This window comes from Stegodyphus dumicola, chromosome 1, assembly GCF_044657685.1.
Source record: "Stegodyphus dumicola isolate Sdum_Otavi_A_Nest chromosome 1, ASM4465768v1".
NCBI lineage: Eukaryota > Metazoa > Arthropoda > Arachnida > Araneae > Eresidae > Stegodyphus > Stegodyphus dumicola.
In genome coordinates, this window is record NC_140768.1 from 57,310,397 (window position 1) to 57,338,046 (window position 27,650).

The window sequence follows — 27,650 nt, forward strand, 5'->3', positions numbered from 1 at the left end:
GCCAACATCCATCTGTCCGATGGAGCATAAAACGCGATTCATCCGAAAACGCAACCTGTCGCCACTCAGTGGACGTCCAGCTGCTGTACTGGCGTGCAAATTCTAGCCTTCACCGTCGATGAACAGCAGTCAGCATAGGTGCACGAACCAGGCGTCTGCTTCGGAGGCCCAGACACAGCAATGTTCGCTGAATAGTACTTTGGGAGACACTTTTGGTAGCCCCTTGGTTCATTTTGGTGGTCAGTTGCTCAACGGTAGCCCGCCTATCTGCCCGAACGCATCTCCGCAACCGTCGTTCGCCTCTGTCATCTATGGCCCGTGGTGCACCATATTTGCCACGTCGCTGATTTTGGACAGTCCCATTTTGCCATGCACGGTACACTTTTACCACGGCGGCACGCGAACAGTTCACAAACTCAGCCGTTTCGGAAATGCTTCCACCCTTGGCCCGAAAGCCAATGATCATGCCCTTTTGGAAGTCGGATAAATCGCTTCGTTTCTGCATTACGCCAACGATTGAAATATTTTCCGAAGCCCTCACACACCCTTTATATACGCTCAACTGCACTGTGCTGCCACCTGCCTTCTGTGATTGGTTATTTAACTCTGACATGGAAAGTACGTGGTGGTCACATTAATGTGACTGGACTGTGTAGAAAAGTTAATAATTTTAATAATTCTTAAAAATATGTTATCCTGTAATTCTTGCATAAGTATAACATACCTCATCAAATAATTGTAACAACACAGTTAAAACATCAGGATGAGCCTTATCAACTTCATCAAACAGAACAACAGCATTAGGACAGGATTTCAACTGCTTTGTCAATTGACCTCCTTCATCATGCCCAATGTAGCCAGGTGGTGAACCTATGAGCTTTGCAACCTAAAATATTGCATAACATATGTAGATTATCATATACATACATACATAATTGTATATACTTAACCCTTTGTGGTGCACTACACTTTAAAGTCGGTATTTCAACAAGAAAAGTTGTATGCAGTCTATCTAGGCCTAAAGGAGTATACAGACAAACTTTTGTAAAAATTGCACTTACCGTTTCAATTCTGTGGGTGTTCGACGAGGTAGAACACTGCGAGGTTCCACGAGGTGGAACACTGAGCTCTTAAAAGTGCGACTAAGCGAACATTGCAGTGAAGCACGGAAATTAAAAGCTTTGTATAATAATGAAAAAACACTGTATTATAGTGTATACATGGTTTTCTGGATATATACAACTTTCTTGAATATATATGGATAAATGAGATAAATATATGTATATACACAAGTCCTATATACAAAAATATTTACACAATTTTCGATTTCATAGCTTCGTGAAATTTTCAAAGCATGTTTTTGGTAGAAGCACAAACCAACTTTGCAGGTTTTGAACAAAAAACTTGTTTTGTGCGGCTTCTGCTCCGTGCAACAATATGTTTAGAATTCCAAGTAAAAAGAAAGAAAAAAGAGAAAAAGAAACTTTTCCCACTTCGGAAAGAGTTTTCCTGCCATTTATGGAAAATTAATAATAAAAAATTAACTGCAATTAATATGAACAATAAAGAAAAATAAGCTATAAGATATACATACACAAAAAATAGCTACACAATTATTGTAAATAAACAGGAATGAGACTAAAAAGCTACAGCAAAATAATTCGTGCAGCTCCCCTAAGTAAAGATGACTCAAGCTACTGATAAAATTCCCGCCTGAAAACTACTCACAAAAATTTCAAGATGCTCATATTAGGCCTTTTATAGCACAAACCACACCTCATCCCTCAAGACTGCTTTGTTTAAATTCATTCCTCCAGGGACAGGGAAAAGTGGACGGAGCACCAGAACTTCGTCAGTGACTTTTACAGGTGTTGCTCCGCCGCACTACTGTACCCCGGTGGGCTTTTAGTTGGCCCGCATTGGATGCTAGCCTACCAAGACATTTACATAGTAATTTTACATTAATATTAGACTTACGTATTGAATATACAATTACAAAGACATAGTATACAATTATTGCAAAGAAATTAACCTATCAACAAAAGTTGGATTATGGCAGATTGAAATATCATAATTACTTCGAACATACATACAAACTTTCATTGTACATTGTACTTCATGCAAACAATATATTTACATTAGTATATCTAGTTACATCGAATTAAAATAAACATCATTTTAAGGAGCTAATTGAAGATTTTTTTTTTTTTTTTTTTGTGTGTGTGTGTGTGCATTTTATCATACTTAGTTGAATTACTAAGGCGAATTCTCTTATTAATACATTTCCTTTCATTTTTTTAACTTGTTACACACAAATGCATCAGCACTGAAGTCTTACATTATTATTTTTGTAAATTAATGTATCATAAATACAGAAAATATACATTAGAAAATCACATAATACTTACATTTACACTAATATATCTAATAGAGTCGTATATTATTTACATTATATTTTAATTAATGATTTAATTATTACACTAATACAGTCCAAATTCTTAATGTAACTATTTTATAAAAACTATTTATACCATATTTAGCCTGTTTCAGACACTTGCAATATTTCTGAAATCTTGCATTATTTTTGCAAGTTGTAGAATAAGAGGTATTTATACAGATGCGATAGCATCTTGACATATGTCTTCTCTTTTATATGCAAAAAGTTTCTTCATAATCAAGGAAACCTTTTGTTGTAAATGAGGTATCGTTAGCATGCATTTAATGTACTCAGGCGTAATTTGTGACCTTCCTTTGCAGTGTAGCTCTTTTGTAAGCTGGAACTTGAAAATATAGTGCTCTGGGTCTCCCTTTTCCCCACATACGCACTTGTCTGATTCACTCAAATTTCGTGCAAAGTAGTACGTGGGGAAAGGACCATGTCCAGATAAGAATATGTTGATGAAGAAGTTATAAGAGATTGGATCATATGTGGGTTTCTTGTAGAAGTTGAAAAGCCTTCTACCTACTTCTGCATTTTCCCATTCAGTTTGCCATTTTTTTAATGTAATTTTTTTCAACATATGCTTCACATACGATTTAGGGAATGGGACATTGATTGGAGGTAGAGATGGGTCTTGAGCTGCATTTTTAGCAAGCGCATCTGCCCTTTCATTTTGGGCTTGTCCAGCATGCGCTTTTACCCACTTTATTTTTATAGATGTTCTCTTGCGCTGTGATAATAAATCGTAGATATCTTGCACTATTGATGATTTGTTTCTTGCATCATTGACAGCTTTAATTGCCGCTTGGCTATCACTGTAGATGGTAACATATGTTAGATGCTTTTGATGAGACCATAGAATAGCGTGTTTTATGGCTGAAAGCTCAGCTTGGAAAACGCTGTTGTTGTTCCTTAGGTGTCCTTTCCATTCTGTTGTATCTTGTTCTGAGAGGAGTGCAAAGAACGCGCATCCTACTTCTTCGTTTAACTTTGACCCATCTGTGTACACGACTGGAAATGAAGGTACACTGAGGGTGTCTTCTTTTGTAGATATTCTGAGTTTTGCATGTACTGCAGGGTGTCTTAGGTAAGGATTTCGTGGCTGTTCAAAATCAAGGGGGCACAGGTTTTGATATTCTACCTCTATGTTTTTCTTGAGGTGGAATAACATGGCTAAGTCTGCATCTTCTTTTGCTTTCAGGTGGAGGGGTGGGATTCCTGTTAATACACAGAGAGCTGCCGTTGAGGTAGTTCTGTATGCTTTTGCTATTTGTAAGAGGAAGGGGCGTTGGATCGAAGCTAGGAGTCTTTTCTTTTTCACTGTCATAGGGTGAGTCCATGCTGATGCCCCGTAGAGGATTATTTTTTCGATCACGGTATTATAGAGAATGTTTTGCATCCTCGACTTGAGGCCCCACGTTGTGCCTTGCATCCTTGCGAGGGCTCTAGAAATAGTTTGGGTCTTCTTCCGAATTTCCATGAGGTGTGGGATCCAAGAAAACTTTTGGTCAATTTTCAATCCGAGGAATTTGATTTCTTTTGAGATCTTGATTCTTCTATTATTGATTTTAATGCAAGATAGCCTTTGTAGCGATTTGCCCGGTTTTGGAAATAAAATAATATGTGATTTGGGCTCTGAAATTATTAGTTTTTGATTGACGCAGAGGGAATGGAATATGGAGAGAGTCTCGTTACTATTCTTTTCTAGTATGTCTCTTGAATGCCCATTTGTTACAAAGGCCACATCGTCGGCAAAGGCGATGAGCTTTGTATGGTCCGGCCACTTGTAGGAGGTGATATAATTGAAGGTGATGTTCCACAGGTCTGCACTTAGACAAGAGGCCTGTGGACAGCCCCTCGTTATTCTTCTTTCTACTATACAGTTGTTGCTGATGATTATCGTTGCTCTGTTTGTTAGGAAACTATTCATTAGCTTGAATATGTTCCGAGGGCATTTAATGTTGCGCAAGGCTTCAGGGATACCAGGCCACCACACGGAATCAAACGCATTTTTGAGATCCATGCAGAGTACTGCTGTATGGAGAGCTGAAGATTTATTCCTACGGATCTGCTCTTGAAGTTCTACTATCGCATGTGATGTACATTTGAGAGGTCTGAAGCCGTATTGGTTGGGGCTTATGGTTTCGTTTTTCTCTAAGTGGTGGCGTAATCTGCCCGCGATTGCACGTTCCAGAAGTTTACCTATTGCAGGTAAGAGGTTGATTGGTCTGAAGGCTTCTGGATCCGTAGGATCTTTATTATTTTTCTTGAATAGTATTGTTTGTCCCTGTTTGAGACAATTCGGGAAGACATAAAATTTGAGGCAGAGGTTTAGTAGTTTGTGGAACAGAGAAGGCATTGCGTGGTGAATTATCTTAATAATCCTGTTGTCTAATCCGTCAGGTCCCGGAGCTTTATTATTCGGAAGATACTTAATAATTTTTGAAATTTCTTGTGAGTGGAATTCCACATCGTCTGGAGTATTTGGAGCGGTATTATTGTATCTAATGTCGGAATGTGAGTGGCCATCATCTTCTGCATTATCTTTTAGGAAAACAACATCTAGAATATTGTTGAGAATCTTTTCAGTGACATTACCAAGCTGGCTGTTACGTGAGAGTTGATCTCTCGAAAGACCGATATGTGCGGGACTAAAAACTTTACTTGTAGCCATTTTATACAGCTGGCCGTATGTATCTTTATTACTACAGCAGTAATTCTTCCAGCTGCGTAATTTTGCTTCAGTTATTTTCTTTTTGTAATTTGCTAATTGTTGCTTGTATTTTATCCATATTTCCATTTTCAACCCTTCCGGAGCACTTTTCATTTTTCTACGAAGGGCCCTTGTATGTTGCTTTTCACGTCTTAATTCCTTTGTCCACCAGTTAGTCTTCGTAATCTTGTTGTTGTTACGGAGTTTAAATGTGTTGGTCGCTGTCTCCTGAATTGTTTCCATTAAATCATGGACTGCATCGGGTGATGTGCATTTATCTATAAGTTTCTCCGCATACTGAAGACATGTGGAGATTTTTCTTCCAAATTGCCTTGCTTTTTGCTTTGAGATTGAAAATCTTCTTAATTTGAGGTCGGGGATTTCTTCTGATAATTCAAATGAGATGTAGTTATGATCTGAGTGGCTTGGATCATCAAGAACTTTCCATTCTTGTATTTTATTGGAGATACTCAATGTTGACAGTGTCAAGTCCGGCCATCCTTTACCATTTGTTGTTTCAAATGTAGGAGTGTCTGAAGAGAGGTTATGTATATACAGATTGTGTGTAGCAATAAAGTCAGCTAGTGTATGTCCTCTATTATCTGTATTATTGTAATGCCACATTTGATGGTGAGCATTGAAGTCACCTGTAATCACATGCTGTGATCTTCTGAGATTACTAAAGATATTTTCTAATGTGTGGAGATTCGGCCCCATATCCTCTCGTGGTGAGCAGTAAATGGAAGTAATTAATAGCTGTTCTGATTTACAGTTAATACTTATCGTCATCACATCTCTATGGCTTAATATAATTGTAGGGGACCATTTGGTATTGGTGACTATAATACTGGCACGTGGGTTAACTAGAGGATCCTTTTCGGTAGATTGAAATATTTGCCAGTGAAGGGGAAGGCATCTAACTTCACCTTTTACGCAATACGGCTCAGTAATGCAAATTACATCATGATTGTTATTTTCAATTACTTCACTAAGTTGTTCTGACGCCTTTATTCCTCTGCCTAAGTTTATTTGAAGGATTCTAAGCTTGTCCTGTGGAGGCGAATTATTGTGTAAAATTGTCGTAAACAGTTGAGATTGGGGAACTGAAGGGGCGGCGGTAGTACTTGATGGATTCATGTACAGAAAGGGAAGTTTAAATTAACTTAAAAGAAACTAGGTAGTAAGCTAACTATTCTTCTTGCTTTGATGTGTAAACTGCAGCAGCTTTAACTTTTGAGATTTCCCTCTGATATAATGGGCATTTGGGGGAGAATGCAGCATGTGAAGTATTGATGTAGGTTCCATATGTGCAGTTGAACAGTTTACAGTTGATACAAACCGGTACGTCTTTTTTGCAATTCCTTATGGAGTGAGGTCCGCCACAGAAAGCGCAATAAGTCCTAAATTTGCATGCGCTACCAGAATGTGAGAAATCTTGGCATCTGTAGCATCTCCTCACTCCGTAGAATTCTGCGATTGGGAGAATGCTCCAATTAATTATAATTTTCCTACGTTCAATACATTTTGATAGAGTACGATGGGAGCATTCGAGAACCCACTTAATGGTGTTGGGGTTTTTGCCTTTTGTGTAAAAGAGAGGTGAAATCTCCTCTTTATCAATCCTTAGTTGGTCAACTAGTTCTTCGAGAACTAATTTTGGTGGTAACGTATTCGGGATATTATTGATTGAGATTTTCGGTTTTTTAACCCTTGGTGTTTTTATTTCTATTAAGTTATTTGCTTCTTCGGAAAGGTTTAAGGCGTTAGTAATCTTGTTGAGTTCTTCCTTTGAAGTGCTGCTGATCGCGATGCCTCCATTCTTAATATTTGCTATATAATCAATATTGGCATTTATTTCTTTGAGGGGGAGGATCTGATTTAGTTTCTCTGTAATATGGCATTTTAGCTCTTGCTTTGGGTATAGCAAAATAGTTGGGTTATTTTTTCTTGGTACCTTTGCTACAGCATTAGCATATGAAATTTTAGGAACATTATTATCCTCTAATAATGACGTCATTGTTTCTGTATTAATTAAGTCTGTGGTGGAATCATCGCACTGACATGTGACGGCGTGGGAGGGATGCGGAACACCTATCGGAAACGAAACGTCGCTTACGTTACTGATCCCATTACTTGTAGCAATATCTCTGAGCTCATCGAGCATCTTTTTAAGCTTTGTGAACATTCCTGGTAGGATGATGCGTTTTCCGCCTCGTCTAGTACTGGCTAGATCTAGACATGCATGATAAAGATTTACGGCTCTTATATGCGTTTCTTGGCGTACTGTTGCTGCTTTTTCCGGTGGTAAAAGCATACTTTCCGAGTTGATGGACACTGGGCTCGAAGGACGTGTAGTTTGAGCCATGCTGGAAGCTGACTATGAGGGAATTACTATTATAAATTGTGAACAGTTATACTGTGATAAGTTGCACACACTCCTGAGAAATGTCGTAGTACAGAGATAATTGAATGGAAATGCTTTCTATACATAGAGAGCCAATTTTTTTTTGTTTTGTTTTTGTTTTGTTTTTTTAGGATGAATAATACCAGTATTAATTACTAATCAGATTAGATGAGTTAAATATAAAATATATAACAAAAAACAAGTACAAACATAATAATAGAATGTTAAGAACAAATAGATTCTATTCAGTGCAATAAATGAAAAAAGTAACTAATATAAGAATGTAACTTATTAAAAACATTGGTAAAATGAAATGAAAAATGTTAGGCCGAATATATATTAAGTCAACTGCGTTATTCAGCACTTAAGAAAATAAGGAATATTAGGCACCTTAATTCATCTCTTTAAACACTAAGCAATTAACTCTGTTTGTTATTAAACTATGCAATGCCTGTGGTATAATTAATCAATTACAGTAGCAAGGAGAATGAGAAGTGGGGACGAAAGAGTAAAAAGTCCTACCTTGGTAGCAGTACTTCTTCCGTAGTTTAGACTATCTCCAAGAGAGAAAATTCTCAATTCTTGTTAAGAAAAGAGTGCGAAAACAATGAAACACTAATCTTATCACACAATATAGAGTCTGTACAAGCTGTTACTAAAATCAAAATTTCACCAAAAGCACTAAAATTGAAGTAGATGACCGATAGAGATGCAAAGTTCACTTTTAAAGTACTCTGGAAGACTTGAGAGGGAATTTCTCTGTCCTGTTTAAAAATGTGGAACGCTTCACGATTTTGCGTGTCATCCTTGCGCAGGGGCCATGCTAATCTTCTCTGTATCGTTCCAATTTTAGTATATGTACTGCCGAAGCAAGTACAATTCATTCCTCCAATACAACGTAAATAGAAAACATATACAACACATGTTTTCTCCTAAAACAGATGTTCTGATGCGTAATAGCACGAGATCGCTAAAGGCGCAGTGTTCCCACTACTGGAACACCCTGTTTTATTCAATGATTCTGCGCATGCTTTTTGTATGAAAAATGTAAAAAAAATGTATAACAAATAATACAGAGTACAACCATCTAAATTATATGGATTTTTTTTTCAAACAAATTTTTTTGCATCACAAAAAATATAGAAAGTTACTAGAAAATAAGTGGATTTTAATAACACATCATAAATGAATATTCTGGGTCTCCTTGTGATATGCTGCCATCTACTATTTAAAAAGAGAAGTTTGGAGTATATTATAAAGGCATTTTTATCCATTTATGGTTGAATTTAACAGTTTCAGAAGCGATTCAATTTGGGTGTTCCATGTAGTGGAACACTGAGCAACAAAGGGTTAAGTAAAATATATAAATAATATGGTACAATATGTAGATAAAATACATTTCACTTTATTTTATTTTAATGAACATGAAGTTAACTTACCTATAAATGCATATGCATATCAATATACAAATTAATAATTAAGTTTTAACTTAATTACTAATTTCAAGTAAATTGAAAGAAAAAAATATAGTTTGGTGTTCAGGACTGCAATTTCACACTTATTATTATGTGATCTTACAAACTTCTCTCGTTGGAGTGAAACATGCAGATTCTTAGAAAAGTCCAAGAGAAATGTTTTTAGCAAAGTGAAATACCTTCCCGCATTTACAAATCATATGCATCACTAAACTAGAATACAGAATATTTACTCTCTCATATGTGTGAAAATTTAACTAAAACATTTCTGTATTCTATGAGAAGACTGCTAGTATATTAATATGAACGCAAATCGACAAGCAATTAGACAAATATAACAGAATCCTGTTAATAAAATTTATTTCCAAGGGGAAAAAAAACAACCAGAAAAGTGCTATTTTTGAGCACATAATTTTTAACAATATTGTTACTTTTGCATAGATTTGAAAAGTAAGAAAGTTTAAAATTCCAATTTCAATTTTTTTAAACCACATAACCTAAATACTATGTTGTCTACAATTAAATGTTAAATTTTTACGGTGCAGGGCTAAGATAAGCAGTACTTAACAATTTCCTTTCTGCATTTCAGAAAACAAAAAACACCGTTCTTTCTAAAATGACAAAAATTCACTTACAGTATGCTGCAAGATTAATTTTATAATTTATTATAATCTTTAATGCTTCCATTTTTGTAGTTTATTCACTTTAAAAGAAATCTTCTAGTAAAAAATAAATTTTAGTTAACATAATCACCAAAGGCAAAGGTTTTATTATAACATACCATTCTTACAGTACATTTATATGTAATTATGAAATATGCAGTTACTTTTGAATAAATAGAAAATGAGAAGAGAAAAATTTAAATTAGGTACACTTGAGGTCTCAGATGAGAATGGTTAAACACATTAAGCCTAATTCCTAGTTTAACTCTACGTAGGTAAGTGCAACTTTGTGTAAGCAAGTGCAACTGCAAACACTGATAATCACATAACACCAAACAACTAAAAGCATTCCCCAGAAGGAAGGCCTTGAGTTATGGCAATGTGTAAAGTCCATTAAGGGTACTGATATATCTGTCTACTGCCACTAAGCTGCAAGGTACCACAAACAACTGTTTACCTGCCAATTCATTCAAGTTTACTTTACCAATCCGATTAAACAATATTTGGGTCAAAATAGGACTTTATTTTATTTTCATCATCATGTCAATTAAGTCTGAAGTTTAAATATTTCAAGACTCATTTCAGATTTTTATGGTGAACACTGGTGAAATTCAGATACAATACAGTTTACCATTCGATATTAACCAATATCCAAAATTCATGATCAAATATAAATATTTACTTGCCTCTACACTTTTGTAGTGATATATGTATACATGCACACAAAATTGGAAGTCTCAAAATATGAAATATGCATACATATTTCAATATTATCTGAATTCTGAAGTATTCACATTTTGTATGTCATCAAAAAATGTAGTTACACAGTAGGCAGTAATAAAAAAAAAATTCATTACTGAATTTTATTTTTCAGTTCATGTGTTGTAATGATTTATATCTTAGAAGACAAACTGAATTTTAAAAACATTTGGTAATGAATGATTTAACAACTCGGAACTCCAATTCACACTACTTTGAAAAAGAAGATGTGAAAATTCTGTTTAAAATCTTAATTGAAGAAGAAAATATAGTTTCTCCTGAAAAGCCACCTAAATTACTTTCCATAAAATTTTCAAATTAGCTTTCAATGCTTTGACAGTTCTTTGTATATGCAACAAAATCTACCTTTTATCACAAATAAGCATTTGACTTTTGCTTGGTCTTAGCATGGCCAGGTACATGAAATAATGATAATGGCGCAACTATAGTGATATCCATCTAAAAAGAACACAATGAGGAAAGCATACAATACGCTTGAAACTTAGACCATACTTAAAATTCGATAAGGCAATTGCCACATGTAAGTTATGTGTTCTCGTTATGCCATCTAAAATTATTATTAAAAGGAAAAAAAGGGAGAAAACCAGAGACTATTTCAAGTAATGAAATCATGTGTTTTTCTACTATTCATTTACATGGGAAGTTTCAGTGCACCTCATCTTAAAAAAAGTGGGGGTTGAGACAATCATTCAAACAACTTTATGCATTTGAGAAATACACAGTTGTGGCTTATAAAAACTGGAGATTATCCTCCTGTCAAACTGACGCTAGTGTTATATAAAATCATGCTACAGTGATGCAAGTGTAAGAGGTACAGAACAGGCAGTGAATGAAACACGGATGAAGCAGCCTACAGGAATGATTGAATCAGTTTCATCATACCAATAAAAGACTGTATGGGCATGTTGTGTACACAGCAGTGACAGCATACATAGTAACATCAAAATTTTAATATAAGAATTATGATTGTATAGCAATTTGTGTCAACATGTACCATTTGATGTTGTCTTCAGAAGAGAATATCTTTGCAAGGTGTCCATTGCTGACAGACTCTATACAACAGGCATATGTGGCTGCAATAGTGCTCTAAATGCGAGATGTAGTCAAACAAATGGCACACTGTCTTTTCAGATGAAGATACATTCCACTTACAACACTACAATGGATGCATACGTCTGGCAGCAGAGCAATGACAGACATCATTATGCATCACTCACTATAAAGGTCCATCACTTACAGTCATGGTTTGGTGTGTCAATGGATTTTATTGCTGCACCCACCTAATATACATTCGGTATCCTCAATACCAGTTGCAACATCTTAGAATCTGTTGACCCCTTTTCTTTCAAGCCATGAATTTTCATTTATATTTAACAGTATTTTGTTTATATTTTTCTGTTCGAGCTAAGTATCAACACAACAATGTGCAACCCCACATAGCGGATAACATTCGATAATTCTCCGTTGCCCACTAGGTAACCTTGGCCTGTTTATTCTTCTAAAATGTATCACCCATTAAATACATCTGGTTGAAAACTGGCAAATGAGTGGCTATACCAGAATTTGTATATCACACATTGGATGGATAGACATAACCCAAGAATACATTCAAAGCTTCTTTTATTCAAAGTTGAGCCTCATCTCAGCAGTTATTACCCACCATGACAGCTATACAAAATACCATTTTCTTTATGTTCTATAGTCAGACAGGTTGTCATTTTAATACACCTCCTCTTGTGGCTTACATTATTTGGCCTTTGGTAGTGCTTGTTCTTAATAGTGTTGCATTCTGAATGTTTAGCAATGTATGTCACAAGGACATTGATACACATCCATGTACATAAAAAGGATACTAGAAGTATGATTTTGAAGATATGAAAGTATAAATTAATTGTACTAGCTCAATCAAAAGTAAAACTATATAACAGATGCACAAGCAAGCATAATATATTCTATATCATAAAATGCAATACACTAAGAATGAACTATTTGAAGGGAATGAAATACATATGGTCATATCTTGTGACAAAATATGGTAAAGATTAACTTCTTGCGGCCAATGACTGACTTGCTGGAGCTCTAGCACACATGGTCGGTATCTGAGGTGGTGCAACCAACGGAGCAGCACCAGGTGGCAGAACTTTTAGAATTTAGGGAAGAATCAAGCAGCAGATTTTAGATGACACAAAGTTTGCATCAGGTGGCAAAATACTTAGCACTGGCCCTATTAGTAGCATCCAGATGGTATATAAAAGAGAGGGCATTCCAATGCTAATGCATAACTTCCATGTGAATGGCCATTCTGTCGACCCATGTAGACTGTACCAGTACCTTGCAGATGGGTTCACGCACAGTGCAAGTAGATGCCACCATTTGAGAAGGAGCATACAATTGAACTAAATAAAGCAAGGTGGTCAAATTGCAAGACTTCTAGACATTTACAAGGTAACCAAAAATGTTCTTGTCATTTTGGACGATCAGAAAGAAAAAGGGCATAAAACAAATAATAATTACCACTAATCTTCAAAGTAATCACCACTGGCATCGAATGCCTTTTGCCAACAAGTGGGTAGCTTCGCAAAACCATCACAGTAAAACTCAGGAGTCTTGGACACAAAGAAGTTCATGAGGGCCTTTGAGGTCTGGCCGGTTGTTGAAGGATTTCCCAAGGTTGTCTAGGATGTTACAACGGTGTTTGATGATGCCGCGGTCGTCAACCCATAGAACTTCACGGATCACTACATATATAATTTCATATTTGGCGAACCACTAACATGAATTAAAAAAAACCTCTTAAATCAGATCTTAAAAACAAAATATTAATATGCAAAAACAATATTCAACTTTCCAATACATATAAGTCTAATTTTCCTTTGTTAATATAATTTTTGAAACATTTTGGGTTCAGCAGCATGCCTTTATGGAAATTCAGGTTACAACCCTGAATATGAGTAACAATTAAAACACTATTAACATCTCACTGATACACGTATTTCGTTAGCATTGAAAAATTACATGAAAAGTACATGTCACTAGATACACTTGCAAAAGTAGCTAAATTCAGAAGGAATTTCATTTAAAGTAGTAGCTAAAATTTAAAAAATGTATAATCCATATTCCATAATAAATTTTGTTACTCATATTTTTTTAAACTGAATCTTCATAAAAATATAAATAATGTTTCGATTTTTCTGCAGACCATCAAAAGGTTTTTATGGACCACCAGTTGGTGACCGCTGGTCTAGGGAATGGAAGAGGTGGTAGTCTGTTGGTGCAAGGTCTGGGGAGTATCGTGGATAGGGTAGTGTCTCCAGCCCAGTCGCTGGATGGTGTTCCTGGCCTCTCAAGCCACATGCGACCTTGCATTGTCATGGAGGAGGAGTACACCCTTACGATTGACCAATGCTGGCTCTTTATGCATCAGTGCCTGATACACACATTCCAACTGCTGTGAGTACAGGTCTGCCATGTTAGTTTGGATCACTGGAAGTAGCTCATAGTGCACCACTTAGTGACTAGTCAACCAGATACACAGTATGATCTTGTATGGGTGGAAAGAAGGTCTCGCAGTTTGAGGCAGAGGGTCCTATGGTGACAATAAATGTCTGAAATGCATGGGTATGTCATAATGGACCCACTTTTCATCGCTGGTGAGTACTTGATTAAATATGGACGTATTGCAGTGTTGAGTAAGCAATGACAAACAGGCAGCGACACGCTGTTGCTTGTTTGCACCAGACAGTGAGTGGGCTGCCCACTTGCTCAGCTTGTATGCCCTTCCTATGCGGTGCAAATGGAGTCTGTTCATTTCATCAGATACCTGGAAGTGTGCAGCAAGCTTACCACATGTTTGGCTACTGTCACTATCTATGGTTGCTCTCAGGGCCTCATTGTCCAGTGCTTGTGGCCGACCACTGACTGGTGCATCACCAAGAGACATATCCCCTGACCTGAACTTCTGGAACCATTGCCTAGTGGTTCGTTCATTAACGGCATCATCCCCAAAGGCCTGGCGAATTCGGCTTCTTGATCCTGCTGCTGACAGGCCCACTTTAAAATCATATATCAAACAACTCTGACTACCTTTGACACATCCATTTCAATCAGTCGCTGTGCAAGTTATGTTTGCAGTACTGATGCGACACACTTTTATACTCTTGGACAATGTCCAGACTTCCATCCTAACTATTTCATCGCAGGTTTGGTGGACTATTTTTCCCATGTCATATCAGAAATGGCAAGAAAATTTTGGTTACCTTGTAGTTTGCAGCAATGGTACCATTCAATAATATTGGCAGGAATGGGTGAACCATGGCCGTACAGAGCATCAAGAAGGTAACAGTTGACTGAGAGTGATGAGAGAACAGGAAACAAAGTGATATTCCAATCAGTGCTTACAGCCCCTGATGTATCCTTATTAACGATATGACATGTCACCAGAATATCAGTGACTGCAATGATCACTGATAGGAAACTCAACAAATGTAGACTGAAGTCACTGAGACCATTGTGCTGACTTTTCCTCAAAATTGCACCCTGCCAGGCCCATCTGCAGTGGTGCCAAGTGCGTTCAACTGTAATCTCATGCACTAAGAATGGTTTTCAGCAATAAGTTAAACTTTGAATTGAGCCAACCAGTGAAGCTATGTCTGGAGGCATACAAGACAGAGGTGAGATACTCACCTGATTATCATCCACAACAAAGCTCAACACCCATGAGTTATAGTACGGGGTGCCATTTCATTTGACAACCAGGCCTCAATGGTTGTCATCTGTGATTCCCTTACAGCATGGCAGCACATCAACAAGATTCAATGCACTGTAGGCACTATCACCAGATCTCTCCCCAACAGAATATGTCTGTGATCCTAATGTCCCCGAATGAGCAGGCATTTCTGACCATCTTTGGATTGCACTGATGTAACTTCACAAATATAATGTCTATGGCAAGCAATCTTGTAGAAGGAAATCTGCTATCTCTACAAATGAATATTTAGCCAGATAACAGCTTACATGTGTCAGAGGTGGGCCAATGCATTACTGATCTTTTTTCCTCTTGTAGCTGTATTGTTTGAATAAAATATTCAGTGCCTATTATCATGTTAGTGTTTAATTTTCAATACATGTACACTATGCCGAAAAAAGGGGGGACAATTCGATAACTCCTGTTGTACTGGGCCGATTGACGAAATTCAATTTGCGTTTTTCATGTCTCGAAAGTGCGACTTAGGATATGTATTAGATTTATATATAGTATTGTTCTAATATAGGTATTTTGAAATGAAAACGGACTTTTCATAAATGGCATGCCAATTTTTTTCCATATTTGGATTCTAAGACTCAAATTATGCTAAACTGCCAAGTTTCATAAAAATCGCGTGAGTAGTTTTTAAAAAATTAGCTCCTTTTTGTTAATTGAATTTAATATATATTTATTAATCCCTTTCTTTTTTTTATTAAACTTACTTGATTCCATCATCCAGAATTCGAAATTCCAGATATAATTCGCATATTTTTTATGATTTATTTTTAAAATTTGTATTTTTAAATAATTTTTATAAATTTTTTGAAAATCATTTTGAACTATAACCTATAAAATTTGTACTATACCTTAAAGTAGATATATTTCTAGGCACACCTGCAAAATATTACAGTTTTTTACTCAAAATTTCCTAAGATTTATAAATTTACATATTGACTGGTTTTTAAATTTGGCATATTTGTAACAAGCAGTAATAATGCCTAATATTGTTTACGGTCTTTGTTAAAATTATTTGAAATTAGAAAAGATGACATTTTTTCTCCTTGTGTACAACAACAAAAAAAAAAAAAAAAAAAGAAAAAGAAAAAAAAAGAAAGCAAAATAGGTTGCTATAAATTAAAGATTTCACCAAGTATATTATTCTTGGTGCAAACAGGAAAAAAAATGTGCCAAGATAGATTTTGAATTTCTCCATAAATTTTGCACCAAATTTTACAAAATTTAACATTTAGGCATAATTTGAACGTAGAATCAAAATATGGACAAAAATTGGCATGGCATTTCAGAAAAAGTCCGATTTTTGTGTCAAAATACCTCTATTAGAACAATGCTATACATAAATGTAACATATATCCTAAATCGCGCTTTCGAGATATGAAAAACGCAATTTGTATTTCGTCACACGGTTCACGAGAGATATAGAACTGTCTGTCCTATTCTCTCTCTCTCTCTCTCTCTTTTTTTTTTTTTTTTTTTGCGTGTGTGTGTGTGCAGTGTACATAGTGGGGGGGGTGATTTTCCCTTAGAGCAGGAATTTCATAGTTTCAGGAGGAATGTGGTCAGCCTTTTATTATTTTATTTTATTCTTAAGTATTTAGTATTGGTTTATGAGGACCAAAAAAAATAAAAAAAATTCTTGTATTCACGTTTTGGTATTTACCAACATTTTCCAAACATTTTGTTGTTCAGTTTATAAAGCACATTAGAAAATAATCTAAAGGGGTGCGTGGGGGAAGGAATCCAAAGAACCCTTTCATGCTAAGAATCACTGTTATAGAGCATTAACATATTTTTAATGAATATTCATTGCTTTATTTTTAATATTTAGCTATTCTTAATACTGACAACAGACTAGTCTGTTAACAAAAGCATAATTATTGGCAACTGAAACAAATAACTTCACTTTGAACACTAAAAAATTTAATGGCACTAACTTCCTGAAGCTTTTATACAAAGAAGATTTAACATAGATGTAGTTTCGGTTATAGTCATAAAGGTAAAATAAAAAGTAGTAGATTAAAATAAGAAACCTCTTTCCCATCAGTAGCACTATCTCAGATGGGCTGCAAAATGTTGCACTAAATATTAACTATTGTTTATACACTTAAGGTCCCCATTATTATAACTAACTGACATTTTTAAGCAAATTAACTATGGTGCTGCCATGAGAGACCTAGGCTAGTATAAAAAAGAAAAGCTCAGTTCCTAAGTATGAGTGAACCATTTTTTAATACAACGGAGAAGAAATGTGGTCTGACAGACTTTGAACGTGAGAGAATTGCAGGAGCCATGGAGTGAAACCAACACATTTGTGAAATATTCACAGCTGTAGTGTAAGTGTTTAAAAGTGGACTGGGGGGGGGGAAATTGTTCAGTTTATGGTCATCAAACAATTGGTGAATGTGCAAATGGAACAGACAGTCCCCAGACTTGTAAGAGACCTCTTAATGCTAACAATACAGCAAATCATAGCAGATCTTAATCAAGGATCATCTCAAAGGATGTCTGAATAAACTGTTTGCTATACAATGCATCCTATTGGATATGGAAGCCGAAGGCCAGTTTGGTCTTTAGATAACAAGAAAGCATGTCTTAAATTCACTCAAAAGCACAAGGACTCGACAGTGGATAACTGGGAACAAGTTATGTGATTATATACATCACATTTTCAATTACACCATGCCGATGAGTAAACAAGAATTTGTTGGAAACAGAATAAACATGCATTGCTACAACCCTTCAAGCTGGTGAAGGTAATGTGATAATTTTGGGAATGTTTCCCTAGCATTCTTTGGCCCCTTTATTTTGTGTTCATGAATGTCTGACTAAGACATCATGTCTAAAACCACTGCCAACTAAGTACATTCTATTATGCTACATTGATGCTTAACTCAATGGCTGTGGGTACTTTCAGTAAGATGTCTTACCATAGTGTAGGTACTGCATAGAACCAGTTTGAGAAATGTGAAGGTGTGTTTATTTTGCTTACATGACCTCCCCACAATCTCAAACCTGTTTTGTAAATTCGAATATACATTCTTTGTCACTAAAACTCAATAATAAATTATAAAGAAATTTCGCTTACCTGTCAGATGCATTCTCGCCTTTTATCATTTTCTCTAGATTTTATTTGATGATACAATAAATGGAAGCTCATATAAAATTTAGTTAGTGTTTCGCGTTTGTGTTACATCTCTCTCAGTCATCAAGGTTCTGCACTAGTCCACGAAATTCAAATGCACACAGCGCCATCTGGTGCAATACAGTTTCTACACCTGTTAAGCATTTGTGGGATGAAGTTGAAAAAGACATCACACATCTAGATTTACAACCATGCAGTCTCACTCTATTAGACAGTGCTATTCATCAATGATGGTTTCAGATTAAACAACCTATCAAAAATTTGCAGAATCCATTTGAAGAAAAATCAATGCTATAATAAAGGCAAAAGGTGGCCAAATGAAATATTGATGGAACGGTCATAATAAAGTCGTCACTCAGTGTATATCTCTGGTTAAGAAGGCTAAAAATTTAATTCTGCTGTATATATGTAAATAACAAACTATTTATTTTAAAAATATTTATTTTTATCACATTCTGTTTGAATACAGCCATGCAAAATTAATATTTAAACATATATATTTGCATATTCAAGTGCTTAAAACTTACATAATTCACCACTCAAACTTTATTAATTAAATTCTTGCAATAAAATATTTTAAAGTTCTTAATTCACATGTTCATGCATATCTCTGTTTACATAATATAATCAAATGTAAAATAACCTACTATATTAAAAATCTCAAAAATAACATTTGACAACTTTTCTTTCTGAATGGGAAAAGTATTTGGTGGCACCTCAAAATCTGGCAAAAGTATTCATCTAATGTAATATTTCTAATGTGTAAACACTTTTCTTTATATCTGTAGCTCTAATTTTACAATATTCAATAAAGATGCACATTTTGCTGGACTACCACTGATTAACTTGCATGGCATTTTTATTGTATTATTCATACTGAAATTGGTTCGGTTTGGTTTATTTGATTATGGCAAAGCACTTGAGAGTGATCTGCCTAAAGGGAGGGATACTTTCATCGAGGGCTTTTTAAGGGAAACTGGCTCGTATATGCATTACACAAGAGGAAAACCAGGAAAATGACCACACAGCCAGTTTGTTCGTGGAATCTGAACTTTGAACCAAACAACCAGTGTTCAGAAACTTTACTGCTCGACTGCTAGTGGGCCCATACTGAAATTAAACAATAAATCAAATTTTACACCTTAAAAAGCCACTCAATTTAGATTTCTGCCTTTTTTATTGACTACAGTTTACAAATCTATGCTTTATATCAATTATTAGGAACAAAAAATTCTAAATGAAATCTCATAGTATTTACATTACAAACTTAAAAGTATATTAAATTTAAAGATGACATTAAAAACTTACCTCATGCTTTTCTTGATACTCAGACATATCCAATCTTATAAATCCCTGATTAAAAAAACATATATATAATTAATATATATATATGCATATAAACACGTACATACATGCGTATATATGTAAGAAAAATAAAGAATATGTAACAGATTAAATTAGCAGTGTAAATTAATTTCCCTTCTCTATTCTAAAAATAGCAACATTTATTTCCACTGCATCATTTAGAAAAAAATCTATGTCATATGACTCTTACGTAATTCTGGTGATGTAAATTGAACTAAAACTCAAGCAGCCAATAATAATTTTACATCAACATTAACTATCCAATCAAAATGCTTCGAGAACCAAAACTAACTCAATTTGACTTAAGATTTCATCCTGAACATTACACTTTTTTCCTACGCTTTGCCTTAGCTGGACTGCAGTCTATCTGTTTCTTCTTTTTTTGCTGCAAATCTATCAAAAATATAAGCAATTTGGAACAGACACATTTAATGTGCCGACTTGTGTGTAGCCGCAACATGCTGCTGAAAACAAAACTGAAGATTTAATCTGCCTTTGCCTCTGATTTCCTAGTCTTTATGGATCAATATAGTCAAAAGTCGTTAATCCGGACTCGTCGGGACTTCGGCGATTCCGGATTATCGATTTTTCCAAATTATAGATCATCAGTTTAAATCTCGTAAGATGGCATGCAGAAATTCTAAAATTAAAAATATGAAACTGTAATTTATAAAATAAAGAACAATTATGATCTAAAGGGTATCAAAATTTACAAAAAAAAAAAAAAAAAAAAAGAGCTTAATATTTATTTGTTTACTTTATTAAACATTTCTTTCAATGTAAGTTGTTTAAGTTGCGTCGTTTTATGTGATAATACTTTCTCTTTAATTCTATAAACAGACATAATTTCTTGTTCAGTTACAAAGTTCCGCTGTTCAAGTCCCGTTAATTGCTGTGCCGAGAATACCGAATAACTTTTCAATCGAAATTTTTTCGTTTTCATTAACCTCTCTGTCACATTCTTCATGTCTTTATCAATTTTTTGCAACAATTCCACTTTTTGTTTGATGGACATCGAAACATACTTTCGTTTTGCACTATCCTTTGGGAGCTCCAGAATCGGAAATTCTATTTGACATAATCGAAAGTTCAAGTTTACTTTTATAATATTGCTCTTACAGTCTGCAAAAAATAATAAGCCAGATCCAATTCGATGATTAATGAACAACGCAATCATCAACATTAACTGAAATAGATAATTAGATAATTTTAGCTTATACTGTCCATTATACATAAAACGTGCACGTGAAAACGTATTCTGTGCTTGTGCACACGCATATGTGCAGTCGTAAAAGGTCGTACGCGCACGCATAAACGCCTATGCGCATGTGTCAATGCGGCGCATGCGCAGAAAGTTTTTAGCTTTGAGGTCCGGATTATGGGTGTCCGAATTAACGACTTTTGACTGTATTTATACGTCACCAAATTCCTGCTCCTGAATATATTACACACACACACACACACACACACATATATATATATATTCATAAAAAGCTTTTCAACACAACTACTTATCAATTAGCCAACCTTACAGAAACATCTATAATAAACAGAATTAAAACTTTTAATAAAAAAACTAAATATTACTTTAAATCCAAGCTACAACAGATTTACTAACCTATATGCACTTCCCAAATTCCATAAAACACCATTAAAATTCAGATTTATAGCAAATGGAACTAATAATTACAAGAAAAATGTAGACTATTATTTTTCAATTCAACTTAAAAAAGTCTGTAAATTTATTTTCAATGATTGTAACACTAATCATAACTATTGCTGGATCATCTATAATAATACTCCTGTCAGCTACAGTTATTATTTGCTTTATCTATTTTTGTAATAGTAAAAAGTTTTTTAATTTTTTAATTAATATCTGATGTAAGTTGCGACCAATTCAATGTACTTTTAAACTTGAGGTGATTGATTTCGGTGGATATACATTGAAGAATTTTATCTTTCCATTTTAAATAGGTATCTATAGGTAAATTCAGTTGATAGCTTGCTTTAACTATAAATTTGTTGACGTTGTTTTCGATAGTCTTGCAACAGTAATTTTTAGTTATGTTTCTGATTGGTCTAAATTTTGCACCATAACTCATTAATGTTTTTAGTTGATGGTTTTGTATGATATTCAGGTTGCCAGTAATTATGTGCTGGTGATGAGAATCTACGTAAATACTGTAAACTAGTGACTTACAATATCATTCTGCTGTCTCATCTATTTCATGGTGGCTAGTTAGCAAGTTGCTTAAGGTCCTTTAATATTTAAATGCAACTATTGGTATGGCGTCTACAGCTGGGAAGTAAACTTTACAATCGTTGATGATCCTTGAGAATCGAATATTGTCAAACTGCGGATGCAGAAAATTGACTTTAAAATAAATTTTGCGTTGAGTTAGACAATTAGAAAGTCTGAATAGACAAAAATCGAGAACCATGTCTTTAATGATTTGTATTTCGTTGTAGCTTTCATGAATTAATTTTTTTAGTTTGATAAGGAATTTATTAGTACAAGAGTGTAACCAATTGAGAAGTTTCTTGGGAAAGTTTTCCGAGTCAAAAAAACATTTCAATTGTTTTTTCAATGCAAGTGTATCCAAAGTGGGTAAAAATCTTGAATTATTTTTTAATTTGCTTCCTCTTTTTCCTCTTTGCGCTTTTTTGCTGTAAAGTTTAAATTGGTTGAAAATGGATTTTTTAGAAGTATCTCTGTGACTATGTATATAAGTGTTAAGTCCATAGGGATAAAGTGAACGTTGTTTTAGTATATAGATTGATTCCTGAAAAATTCGTGTTTTGTGATTGGGTATTATATCTAAGATATGAAGTTGAATAGAGTTGAAGTCATGGTGTTTAAAGTGCTCTAATTCTGCTGTATTGAGTTGTGATGGTGTACTTATTTTAGTGCTATTTTTTTGTGTGTTGAATTTTTTAATTTGAGCTCTATGGTTATTGATCTGAAAGTTAAGATTGGTTTTAGTCTGTCTTATATATTTAATATGTCAGGTGCCGCAGGTAATCATGTAAATACAGTTAAATATTTTTCATAGAAACTGTTTTTTGGGGTTGCCTGTAGCAGGCATGGCGTTAAATTTGCAAGTTTGTCATCTAGTGGAATGACATTTAATGATTTCAATTTGAGATAAATGAGCAAGATTTAAAAGTAAAGAGGCTGCTATCCTTCAATACAGTAAAGTTTTTGTAGAAAAACATTTAAACTTAAAAATTAAAAGAATAAAAATAAAAGGTGTAGATAATATATATAGTGAGTTCATTAGGTAAGAGATAAATAGCTCTAATAGCTGCTATTTAGCATATCAAATGTTGTATGATCTAAAATTCACTTAGTGCGAAATCGAATTATTCTACTACTTGCGCAATTGCTGCAAAGTAAGTTAATAATAATTTATTTGCTAAATAATATTGATTATATTATCTCCTAAGATTAATTTTAGTAGAATTATCTTAAAAGAGTGAATCCATACTTAGTAAGTTTTATTTCAAAAGATGTTTTGAAGTAGCTTGAATGTAAATTGTTAAAAATGTTTAACGTGGACTTGAATTAAATCATGAACAACAAAATTTCAATTGCAAAAAGAAATAAATTAAAAGCAAGTAATTAAATTAAATGCAAGTAATCATTGCCATTGATTGGAAATTAGTTGACTTTTCAAGGGGAACAAACCAACTCCCGTTCAATGAACAATAATAAATAAATACAAAGGTGTTTCGTCATTTACTCGAGCAATAAGGCGATGCCAAAGCGGCAATTCAAGCTAGGCCAAACATTTCCATGAATAGAAGGGATTAAGAAGCAATGCAGAGAACCAAAGAAGTTTTTTTAGTAACACCATAGTAACTGCATAAGTCTGAAGACAATTAGCTTCTTACATTATATACAGCTTGGTATATGGTGTATGGTGTATTTAATTATGGCAAAGCAAACTAGGGCTATCTGCCTAAGGGAAGGGATGCCTTTGTGGAGGACTTTCTAAGGGGAACTGGCTCGTATACACGTCACACATGGGGAAAACCACGAAAACGCCCATGCAGCCAGTCCGTTCGTGGGATTCAAACCTCGGACTGAACTACGAGTGTTCAGCGACTTTACCGCTCAGCCGCTGGTGGGCTATATACAGCTTGGAACAAATTATTATAACCCTATCAGTTAAATGATTTAGAGTGAGTATTTAACACCTGCTCTTTTAAGGCAATGGTTAATAAATTGATTGGGTATTAGATTATTTTTGAGAATTTTAATAAAGAGCAAAATTTCACGTTGTAGATCTATTGTATCTGTGCAGATATTTTTAATTCGTTGTATTTGATTTATTATTGTATTAATTACTTTTTTGGATATGTTGGAATTCCAATTTATTAATTTGTCAGTATTGAAATTGAAGTTTCTTGTTTTGTCAAAAATTAAAATTTTTTTGTAGTTAATGATTTGAAGATCTAGATATATGCTATTTTGTGAATTATTAGTTTTATTAAGTGCAAGGCAATTTGGATAAATCTCGGAGTGTTCAATTTTATTAAAATTATTAATTGTAATAAGGTCAATATATCTGTAAGTGTGCTTGTAGTAATTTAATTCTTGTGGTTGTAGATTTTTTTAGAAGTTAACTTCTTTGATAAATAAAAAGATATTACAGAGCAAGGTACTGGAATGGGAGCCCATTGGTAGACATCTGACTTGTTTAAAAAGTTGATTTTGAAATTTGATGTAGTTATGAAAAAGTGTGCATTTTAGGTAAATTTTCCATTTGTTAAGATTCATAATCGTGAGCATATCAGGGAAGAGTTTAGGCAGATCTAGTAGACTCATATAAATTTCTTCTAGAGGAAGTGAGGTTAATGTTCTGTATGTTAATTGTTTGAATGGCATTAATGACAGGAGTGATATTATGGATGATCCAGCAATAGTTATGATTAGTGTTACAATCGTTGAAAATAAATTTACAGACTTTTTTAAGTTGAATTTAAAAATAATAGTCTACATTTTTCTTGTAATTATTAGTTCCATTTGCTATAAATCTGAATTTTAATGGTGTTTTATGGAATTTGGGGAAAATATCTTTATGAATAATTTCTGCGTAGAATTGTTTTCATATAATGCTAAAGTTATTATTTGCTTTATCTATTTTTGTAATAGTAAAAAGTTTTTAAATTTTTTAATATCTGATGTAAGTTGCGACCAATTCAATGTACTTTTAAACTTGAGGTGATTGATTTCGGTGGATATGTGTTGAAGAATTTTATCTTTCCATTTTAAAAAGGTATCTATAGGTAAATTCAGTTGATAGCTTGCTTTAACTATAAATTCGTTGACGTTGTTTTCGATAGTCTTGCAACAGTAATTTTTAGTTATGTTTCTGACTTGTCTAAATTTTGCAGCATAACTCATTAGTATTTTTAGTTGATGGTTTTGTATGATATTCAGGTTGCCAGTAATTATGTGCTGGTGATGAGAATCTACGTAAATACTGTAAACTGGTGACTTACAATATCATTCTGCTGTCTCATCTATTTTATGGTGGTTAGTTAGCAAGTAGCTTAAGGTCCTTTGATATTTAAATGCAACTATTGGTATGGTGTCTACAGCTGGGAAGTAAACTTTACAATCGTTGATGATTCTTGAGAATCGAATATTGTCAAACTGCAGATGCAGAAAATTGACTTTAAAGAAAGTGACTACGATTGTCTCCACCTGTCATTCTTTTAAGTACACAGTAAAGCCTTTCCAAGTTATTACAATGCAAAGAACCATCATCAGTCCATTACAGCTACCCCATATCATCCCATTACATATACATGTATATACATCTGTGTAAAATGCATTAAAATGTTATAATTTTAGCATAAGTATTACACATAGTTTCAATAGCTTTCAGTTAATATTAATCAATAAAATAGATTTTTTTTACATGATAAAAAATTCAAAGTCTGCTTGTTTTCATGTGTAAACAAAGTTGACCATTGACATCAGAATCTACTAATTCTATAGTCACAAAAGACTTCTCCAAAAAATATTAAAAATAATCATCATTCGTTTAAATATTTATTAGTGCAATTAAAAGATACTGGGAATGGCTTACTTAAAATATGCACATGATATAAATTACTTGTAAAGTTTTTTTAAGAAGTTATTAGAACTTTCATCAACATCTGACAACAGATCATATTTCATTTACTTTTGCAAATACACTGGTTTTTAATAATGAAGAAATACCAGATAACTCATCAAGAATTTTTGTTTTGGCAGTTTTCAAAACAGGTAAATGTTCCTGAGAAAAGAAGATTCATTAAACTTTGTTTTTGCAAAGGATTTGGCTCTGATTAATATTTTATCAAAGCGAAGAGTTTTTGAGTGGTGCAAGATATTTAAGAAAAGTTGAGAATGTAACGAAGATTAATCACTTGAAGTTATTATGATTTTTGTTGACATCTGGCAATAACCATATTTCATTTCCTTTTTAATGCACAAAGATTTGCTTCAGTGCCTTTAAAAATGATGAAAGTAACTGAAGAGAGGATGTGCCTTATATTTAGTTTTGTAGTACAATTTTTACTACAAAAACACTTAAAATGTTTTAAAACACCTAATAACTATATTTTGCCAAAAACGAGAATTTTTAAGTGATATAAGACAAAGATGAAAATATAAGGTAATTAAAAAGCAAATAATACACTGAAAATGTATTCAGCTCTAACAGACTATCAACTTCAACTAAGTGAAGTCAGAGATCTGGTATCTAGCTATGATTTTTTAAAAGATATTACTGACCAGGTTTCTATATCACATGGACCCTGTAAAGCAACTTTAAAAATATCTTGGGCTTATGGAACAAAAATTCTTGACCTGATATAAAAATGTTGAATTTTTTCTAAAAACAACCTGTTCAGATGGTGCAGAAGATTTTTATCAAGGCAAGTGTTTTTTAAAACATTATTACTAATGATGAACACATTATTACCAGTGATAAAACATGGTTCTACACTTCTGATACAATAACAGCTTAACCACAAAAGAATTACACTTGAAAGGTAATGCAAGTAAGAAAAAAATCAATATTGATGCCAAATCAAGGTAATATTGACTGCTTTCTTCAAATGCTGTGATGTTTTGCTTCATAAATTTCTATCAAATGTTATTAACAGATGTTTCGGATATAGTCAAATTGTAAACAAAGACTATCATTTGTACACTTTGTGGTAATTGCATGAAGCAAATTTTAGAAAACAAGTTCAACTGTGGAGAAACAAAACAAGGATTTAGCACCATGATACTGCACTAGCTTCCAATATTCAATGTTCATGAATTTTGGCCAAAATTTCAACAAGCATGACTTTACAAGCTTTTAATCCACCTGATATGACACTATGTGATTTTTTTCTTGCTTCTGGTTAAAATTTTGAGATCACTGCTTTGAGTCTAAAAATTCAATAAAAGAAAATTTCTTGGGAGTTCTGCAGGAGTTGCACAAAAAAGATTTTAAAACATGCTTTGAAGAAGGAGAAAATGTTGGCACGAGTCCACTGCTGATGGATGAGAATACTTTGAAGGGGATGTAACCAACTGACCAATAAATTAATAAGAAATCTTTTTTTCCAATACTTTTTGATAATAACAATATTTAAAGCAAATAATAACTACTGTATTCAGCAAAACCAGCTCAGTCTTTGAGAAAGATATAAATTTATCATTAATTCACAAAACCGAAGTCAATTCAAATCTAAAATTCATGTATTCTACAACAAAAAGCCCAATCCAGTCTCGACCAACACAAATTTTCTCAGCAGTAGCTTAGACAAAAGCTTTAGAGGAATTGTGAAATATACTCTCTCAGAAACTCTATAAAAATTGTTCCAAATGCTTGCTACAATCATTATAACCAAAAGCA

At 33.9% G+C, this 27,650-nt stretch overlaps 1 protein-coding gene, 1 long non-coding RNA gene and 1 other non-coding gene across 3 annotated transcripts in view; 1 reads left to right on the top strand and 2 right to left on the bottom strand.

The window, feature by feature from the left end:
- The window catches only part of LOC118205239 (mitochondrial disaggregase-like), a 114,938-nt gene that overhangs the window by 15,446 nt on the left and 71,842 nt on the right, over positions 1 to 27,650 (bottom strand). The window contains exons 10-11 of the mRNA XM_085815037.1: positions 19,687 to 19,731; positions 725 to 886 (exon numbers count right to left, since the gene is read on the bottom strand). Coding sequence (XP_085671163.1) covers positions 725 to 886; positions 19,687 to 19,731 — 207 coding nt within the window. The remainder of the gene's footprint in view (positions 1 to 724; positions 887 to 19,686; positions 19,732 to 27,650) is intronic.
- LOC146999094 (uncharacterized) overlaps positions 1 to 27,650 on the top strand; it is a 45,465-nt gene that overhangs the window by 9,590 nt on the left and 8,225 nt on the right. The gene's annotated exons all lie outside the window — the stretch shown is intronic.
- LOC146999095 (U6 spliceosomal RNA) lies at positions 8,328 to 8,434 on the bottom strand. The gene has a single exon (XR_015038829.1). It is a non-coding gene; the product is annotated as a U6 spliceosomal RNA (small nuclear RNA).